This window comes from Anthonomus grandis, chromosome 2 (assembly GCF_022605725.1).
Source record: "Anthonomus grandis grandis chromosome 2, icAntGran1.3, whole genome shotgun sequence".
NCBI classification, from domain to species: domain Eukaryota; kingdom Metazoa; phylum Arthropoda; class Insecta; order Coleoptera; family Curculionidae; genus Anthonomus; species Anthonomus grandis.
The window spans coordinates 4,647,713-4,656,620 of record NC_065547.1 but is presented as its reverse complement, the minus strand read 5'-3'; the positions used below and the strand labels follow the sequence as shown (position 1 = coordinate 4,656,620).

Below are 8,908 nucleotides of genomic sequence, written 5' to 3'. Positions count from 1 at the left end.
AAATTTTAGGCTGTTATAGACTTAATAAAAAGGCACCCATTAGCAGCCCTTTACTGTTGTTGACAACTTAACAATAGCCACCAACATAAAACTTTATTACTGGGATGCTAAGACTTCCTAATAAATTATCATCCAATAAAATTGACTCATTATTCATTTTAATTTAGTATAAGACACTACAAACTTCGACTTTGTAATTCATAGTTCTACCAACACGCCGCTCATTTAACCCTAACTACCATTCAAAATAATTAAAAAGTTGACATATTTTTTTTTATTTTCGGATTCCTTAATAATTTAAATGCATGCCTTCTCATAAGAAATAAAAACCAAGATATTAGTCTGAAACCCAAGCATTTAATGCTTGTATAACCGTCCATACAACATATTTTGGTGAATGTCTAATTTACGTACTTAACTTTAATTAGACTTTATCACTTTTGTTACTTTTGTCTGAACTGCCTCCCTCCACCTCGTCGTCCTCTTCCTCCTCTTCAAGGAGTTTTTTGGCCAACTGCAGTGCATGGAATTCATTGTAGTGTTTTTTTCTAAAATTTATTATTTTATTAGTCCCTATATAATAAAAAAAACTTTTGCTTGGGGGTCTAAACCTCTATAAAAAGATTTAGTTATTCATCTTCCATAGCAACTTCCATTAAAATGCTTTGAGAGCCACTTGAATATCTAACTTTAAGATTTTATTTAAATAACTAGGTACCTTTTTAGTTCAAACTCTCGCCGTTTCGTTTTTTCCTCCTCCGTTAGTTGTTCTTCTTCATCTGAACTATCTGATTCAGGTTCTAGGACCTTTGGTGGCTTTTCTGCTGCTATTTGCATCCTGGAGAGCCAATTCAATTAATGTGGATTTATTAAAAGTTTTCAGCAACAAATTGCTCACATTGAAATTTAAAATATTATATATATATTTATTTATTTACCGAATTCATTTACAAAAGTGTTACATAGCATACCCATACAAACATAATATATATTCAGATACAAAACTATCTATAAATCAATGAAAGGTGTAGATGAGTTAATTAATCAAAGCCCCTATAAAATAATATTCTTTAACTGCCCCTTAAAAGATGTAATCCCAGAGTCAAAAAAGCCTATCTGTCCTAACAGACCATTAGCACTTCGAGCCATTCGTGTAATTGGCTCATTAATACCATAATTGGTATGGTGGAATGGAACTGAAAATATTTCTGATTGTCTATTCAATCTGGAAGGCACCCTAAGTTTAAAAAGAGACAATAACTCGGGACAATCTATAGTAGCATTTAAAACATGTAATGTTCTTCATGACTCTAAACTCTCACTGATAGTAATACTCCTGTCTCCTGTAATACTGCAGCCACCCTTAAAAATTTATTTTGAAATTTTTCAATCTGCTCAATGTAGCAGTTATATGACGGGGACCTAACAATGTGCCATTGCCAGCAATTTAGATTGAGGGCAATATTAGAAGCAATATTGCCTTAAAGTGCAACTTAGGGCAATTTAATATGTGAGGCTCAAATTCGCTTACTTAAATACTATGTTAAAAACAAGACCAAAAAAATTAATGATTTATTCAAAAATTATTTATTATACGTAAAACAAATGAACAAAAACTTATAAAAAAAATATTAAACAAACTGCATATTCTATTCCTATAAATGTTATGTAACTTAAAACATTTATTCTCTCCCAAAAATAGTCCTAACTGTATAAAATCACGGTGTTGAGGTATTTGCTGCATCGAAACCATAAAAGTCAATATCCGATTCTGCTTCAAACTCAGACTCTGATATGTAGGAGCATGATGATGGAGAGGTAGTAGAATAACTATTTGTAATTGTATCACTGTCACTGTGATCGTCAACTTCTTCACTTACATGAATAGTGCCTATGGTTCTAGAAGAAGATGGAGTTGCTATATTTTTCACCAAATCTGATTAAGTGTTACCAGTTGTATTTTTGAGTAACTCGGTCTTCTTGGTTGTGGGCGCCTTCAATCTGTGCATAAGTTTCCAATTATGGGCTATATAACATAATTTTCCCGCTCTGTTGGTATTTAATTTATGCCTTTTTTTATCATGAATAAACGAAAACGTAGAAAATGACCTTTCCATAGAGGCAGATGTAGAAGTTACACTCAAAATTCCTATTGCAAGTTTTCCCAACTCAGTATTTTGATAAAAGGTTTTCCACCATACCAAAGCACTGAGCTTTTTTTTTTCAACAGTTTTCCAAACAAACTCTTTTCCCCAAAGTCTGTACATACCAAATTCTACATTTTGATCATCGATGGTGTTCATATTTTGACCTATTCATAAACCCTCAATTTGTTCTTTTGTGCTGACATTATTAATCCTTGGCTCCTGGGATCCAACAGGCAAGCTGCTAAATGAATAGGTTTTAAAGCGGGTAGTCTTCTATCTTTGAATTTTTGCGTAATTAAACCAGCTTCAGTGGTACGGAATGTCAAAGGTAAAAACTGTTCCAGGTTTTTTCTATTTCTAAAAATGCCGAATGGACTACGTGAATGGTGTTGTAGTCACCTTCTAAATACGTAATCCAATGTACAATTGGTTTCAAAAGACTGCGAAAGTTTTCTAAATCTGACCAAAACTGATCATCGAGTAAAGTTTGTTTATGATTTGTGAAAGTCTTTATGGCATCTTCGTTTATTGCCATTGTTTGTAATATACATTTTGTAATGACTAAACTATTTAGACACTCCAAGTAACTTCCCCAGCGCGTTTTCACTGGCAAATGTAAAGAGGATTGTATACTTTTTTCAATGTTTAGTTGTTTAAATTCCGCTGTAAACAACTGTAAATTTCTTATGGTTTTTATGATTTCCACACAACAATTAAACAATTTTTTAGCCGTTTCACATTGTAAAATGTCGTTAATTATCAAGTGGAGAGTGTGAGCCATACAACCTATCCATATTATGTGAGAGTACTTTTTATTGAGAAGTCTTCCACATTTTAACATATTGGAAGCATTGTCTGAAATAAGCACTAGAAATTTTTCAGGCCCTAGTTTTTCTATAATCTCAACTATTTCGGACAGTAAATATTTAGAAGTATGTCTGTTCCTCTTAGTTTCAACAAAAGAATAAAAATATGGATTGGGTGTATACACAATAAAATTTAAGATCCCTTCATTCCTAATGTTAGACCATTCATCCAATGCTAAATTCAGATTAACGGGTGATTCTATGTTTTTCTCGACTTGTTCTTTAACTAACAAAAATTCTTTCTCCAAAAGAGTTGTCGACAAAACTTTTCTGGTTGGTAGCTTATATGCAGGTCGTAATTTATGAAATAGTGCTTCCCATAATGGGTGTTCAAAAAGTGAGAAAGATAAGCCTGTTGCATAGAGGGCCCTTGCCAATAGTGTGTCAGTTTGTGCCTGAAACAATTAGAGACAAAAATATTAAACATCAGATATTTTAAATCTATAAATCATATCAGACATAAAACCGTTTCGGGACAACCTGTATATATATATATATTTATAAAAATACCTGTTCTTTAGTATTCATGGTGTCAAAGAATTTTGAAACAGACATGGACAATGGACATCTTCGCAGACTTAGACTCAAGCATTGCTATTGAAGCGGAACCTGCGGAACTGGCGCAACTTAAACTGTTACTTTCCTCATTTACTTCAATCATAGGCATATCAAGGTCGATGCTTTCTGGTTCTTGTTCTGAACATCCAACATTAACACTTGCGCCAGCTGAAGAATAATTCAATTTGGCCAATCCCACCATTCCCACCGAGTTTGAGTTAGATTTCTCAGACAGTTTATTCTTCAGCATAATAGGGCCCTTAATGCATTTCTTAATATGCCTTGTAAATTTGGTGGCATTTTTATATGTATAAATCTTGCCACAATATTTACATTCGTACACAGGCTTATTATTGCATGTTTTTTCTAAAAAAAACTTCCAAAAATCACTTTTTGGCTTCATAATTAACCCTTATTATATTTTTCTACACAAATTTAGCACACCTTAGCGTACAAAACAAATAAATAACTTATAAACTAGCAGTCAGTGGCACTAGAGCCAATCCCGATCCGAAACCAATCTATTTCATGGGGATGACGACGCCGACGACGCACGTCCGCGACACGATTCCTTTCGATTGGTCCGACATAATCACGATTCACGTTCCCGCCACGCGAATGCACAAATAAAATGTGGGCAATATTGCCAATAATATTCCCAGAATTGTGGTAACATTCCCATCATTTTGGCAATATTGTCGCTATGGAAATTCCCGGTTTTGGAAAGTTAAATAGATCCTGGGCAGTTTTCTGGGAATATTCCCATAATGGAAATATTGCCATCAGGCAATATTGCCGACGGCATATTGTTACGAGGACCACACAATTGAGCCATACTCCTAGATGGGCCTAACAAGAGAGCAATAAAATAATCTAAAAGTAAACAAAGACAAATCAGTTGTAGACCGTTGGATAAAACCCAGCATTTTCATTGCCCTACCAGTCACCTGATTGATGTGACTTTTAAAAGACAACCTGGAGTCAATAAATATTCCTAAGTCAGAAACCTCTGTTTTGACACCAATTGCTAGATTATTTATTTTATAAAGAACAGCAATAAGGTTTCTTTGCTTAGAAAAAGTAATCTTATGGCACTTATTGATATTAAAGGACATTCTATTCAAGTGGCACCAATCAAAGGTCTTTTTTCAGGAGCACAGCATCGGAAAGGGATGTGATAGCTTCACATCATCAGCAAACATTAGCACACGACAATTTTCGAGTTTTCAACTAAATCAATCAAAAAGAGGCAAAACAAAACAGGGCCTGAGTGAGAGCCCTGTGGCACCCCATAAGGCACCAACATTTCAGAGGAATATATACCTCCAAGATTAACAATCTGGCTTCCACCTCTGATGAATCCCGAGGTCCACTGAAGAAGAGGTCCCACACTACCTAAAGCCCTAAGCTTCTGCAAGAGCACCCCATGGTTAACCCTATCAAAAGCCTTGAAAAAATCTGTATATATTGAGTCAACCTGAAGTCCCTTCTCCAAGCTGCGGTAGAGGTAGTTGACATACAGCACCAAATAAGCATCAGTAGATCTGCCTTTTATAAATCCAAATTGCTCAGGATTAAATAAAGATTTAAAACTCACAAGTTAAATAACATGTTCCAAAAGTAAGTGTAAGTAAAGCTTATCCTGTATGGTTCAATAAAACTACAATTATCAATATTAATATTTTTCTTACTTAAATCTTGGGCAAGTAAATAGGATTCCTAATAGACACAATATATTTTGTTCTCCAGTTTCCTTGACTTGTGTTCTCCAATGTCATCATATTTCATATAACCTTAATGTAAATGTTAATTTGGATTAGGTATCCTTTAAAATTTGATATTCAATATTATAACTTTAGAAATGCTAACTATGTAGAGTTAAGTTAAATGACTTTTTTGCATATCAGAATTGGAATGGAATTCTTAACATAGATAGCATAAACATCACTTGTGAACGGTTTTATAAATTTAGTTTATACTGGGTATGATACTTTTCTTCCAATTAAATCATATAAACATAACAATTTTCTTACCTGGTATAATCATAAACTTGTAGTCCTTATAAATGTAAATTACAATTAAAAAGAATTTAGGGGCAACTTAGTAGTCACAAGCTAAATTTCCAACCTTTCATAAGTGTCCCACACCACCTCTCAATAATCATATATTCCTCATAAAAGTAGATGGTGGTATCATCACAGAGGATTAATTCTACATAATCTACTTCATCACTAGTTGCATTGTTACAGCTAAATTGCATTGTTACAGAGATAAATTATGTAAGTAGATGCCAAAGAAAGTGCAAACTTGGAGTGGAATTTTTGTATATAAATGTTTTCTAAAATAAACTGATTGATCTCAGTAATTTGTTTTAGAAATTTAGAAGAAAAAATGCATAAAAAAGTTTGATAATATGCTTCACATTATAAAGAAGTCTTTTAATGTCCGTCCTAGAAAAAATGTTTAAGGGTTTACAGTCTATGGCTATACACAAGTCATGTTTTTAGAAACCTGTACTAGAAAACATGATGAGAAAATATACAAAAAAATAGTGTCTGTTCAGATTGAAATATTCATTTACCTTTTAGCCAAATCTTCTGGATTTAGTCCGTCAACATTATCTAGCATATCTACATCATAATTGTAAGGGGTTTTCGGTTCATCAATTTTCATGTGTCCATAGTCTTTTCCCGGAGGATGGTATGTGGCGATAATGTTCATTTCATCCCATTTTGTTTCTTTTGTTCTTCTACAAATATTCAGATAGTTAAGTCCAATCAAGTTTCTCAATATTTGTGCAATTTAGATAATTAAAAATGGATAATGAGCATTTAAGTTTACTGCAACTGATTATGGTATCTCTTAAGTTTTTTAATGATTTTTCAATGGAAACTTAATTAATGAGTTATTGTTGTTGATAAAATAATTATATTTTCAAACAAAACATGTTTTTTTCTAAAATGTACATAAAAGATACAAGGGTGTGAGTGACCTATTGCATTCAAGGAATCATTTATTGTATTTAATCCTAATAAAATGGAGCTATAAACATTAGATTAAGCAATATAACACATATGTAATGAATATGAGATCCAGCATAGGAATGCTGGGTTCTATAATTGAAATAGGTCACACACTGTAGGTGTCACCTTAAAAACAAACTTAAAAAAAAAGAATGTCTCAGAAGTTACTCACTGACTTAAATAGCGGCTTATTAAAGCGTTTCAATCACATAAAAAGAGTGATCTAACCAATCTGACTCATTATTTTGGTGGTGTTTCCCAAATAAAATTTTAGATCAAAATATTTATTATTGGAAGTCCAGTCAAGTAAAGGGGAGTGGAAACCCTTGTTTTATAAATGGACGCGGGCGTTTTAACGGGACTTACTTGGCCGACGGCGCTTGTTCCTGCTTATCGAAACTACTGGAATTTTTTAAAATGCCCTTTGCGGGCCTTTTTTGTAAATTTTCTGACATACTCTCTTGTGAAAAAAAAAATTCTATAGTCAATTAACGAACTGTCAATAACTGTCAATCGGAGGTCATAACCCGTTTAACGTCAATGTCAATTATTAGTTGGGAGTGGTTAAAGTAACGTTTCTTTTGTAGAGAATTACAGTGCTTCTAACGTAAAAATTGTTATAACGTTATTTTTAACGGATACCGTTGATTGATTATTATTTGAGTAATAGATACTATATTTACGTGAGGTTGCTTTCGTATTGAACAATTTTCGATTTTTCGAACCAATAGGTAAAATGTTTTATTAGTTTATTTTAATATATATATATATTAATATTTATTTTAAGTCGATGATACTTTAAGTAAACAAGACGTTTAAAAGCATGGATAACGTATTCTCGGCCCGTCATCATTAATGTTTGATTGTTATAGTTAGAGTGCCTTTTCGTTCGCAAAACCTCTAATAAAACGTTATGCCGTTATTACCATTATATTTAACTTTTTATTATTAAAAAGCCTATTGTCATTGCTTTTTAACTCTGTAGATTTAATTATAATAATGATGTTAACTTAACGGAGCTAACAATCAACAGTATTTTAAAGTTCTCTAATCTATGTCCTGAACGAAGCCTTGGGCACAGCTTAAAAAAAATAACGTTAACGATTAAAATCTGTCTAATGTACCTCCAGTTGGAACCCTTAATAACCACAGAACCCCTTAGCACTCCTGTAATAACCTAAAAACTTCTTTAATTATCAAAATATTCTAAAAATTGTAAATCAAAAGTAATGATTAAGCTAAAACTGTACAAGAATAACGAAACGCTTGTGCAAGGTATACCAGGTTATACAAAATTATACCAGGTCAACGTTAAGGTTAAATATCAGTCTCTTTTGGGAGTGCCTAGAGTCACTTTTTAAGAGTAGGGAGTCACAGTGTGTATAAAGTATAGACTGTCAGTAACGTCATTTTTAACGCTTACTACATTTATAGGATGTTGATTTCCCATTACTAATTTTTTTATTTTTCGAAGCAATGGTTAAACAGTTACACTTTTATTTCGAATTTTAGCTGTTTGGGGCTCAAAATTAAATAACATTTTAAAATACCCTTAGCGGTTAAAAAGAAAGTCAGCGTGAGTTTTAAGAACCTTGCGAAAACTCTGCGCGCTGCTTTTAAACTCTCTCTTACTAATAATAACGTTAACGGTGTCAATGATCTATGGTGTTTTAAAGCTCTCTAACCTATCACCTGATTGGAGCCTTTCGCACAGACCCCAAAACCAATAGAGAGTTTAAGTGCAGCGTCGACGTAGCCAAGATTTACGTACGTTAAACGAGGTTAACGCACGCACGAGTATAACGTTAGGTGTCCTGCGAAATGAGTTTAAGCGAAATATTTTCTGCGTGTTGACGTGACGTGACAGAATTGCAATATAAGAAATAACATAGCCATATCTTACATTGGATGGGATAAATAAACTAGATTTCTTCATCAACTTCTAGGCAACAAAGATGAAAGCATAAACAGCTTAACTGAAAACCTGAAAAGTCATGAGACATAAAAACTAAACTTACCCTTACTGGAAACTATTGAGGGTTACGTTATCAGAGGATCTAATTCATTAGCAGCAAAAACAAATAATCAAACTATAACTAATCAAACAAAATTAACCCAACTAAGCAACCAAAACCCAAAACTAATACAATCAAACTACAAAACTTTTGCACCTTTGTTTTTGTTTGGGATGATCCCCATCATAACATAACCTAAAACCTAATCCGCACTGGAATCGTGGATACTCGGGACGTTCCGCGTATACGTATGTGCAGTAAATTAGTCCCGTAGAGCAACGCAGAATAACGTAGTAACG

General features: G+C 33.2%; 1 protein-coding gene across 1 annotated transcript; it reads right to left on the bottom strand.

Moving 5' to 3' along the window:
• Positions 1-337: 337 nt before the first annotated feature.
• LOC126750212 (protein phosphatase inhibitor 2-like) lies at positions 338-7,107 on the bottom strand. Its single transcript, XM_050459756.1, has 4 exons — positions 6,961-7,107; positions 6,153-6,320; positions 719-838; positions 338-548 (listed from the first exon to the last, which is right to left on the bottom strand). Exons 1-4 carry the CDS (start codon positions 7,047-7,049, stop codon positions 425-427), a joined length of 501 nt encoding a protein of 166 aa, XP_050315713.1. The 5' UTR covers positions 7,050-7,107; the 3' UTR covers positions 338-424.
• Positions 7,108-8,908: the final 1,801 nt, after the last annotated feature.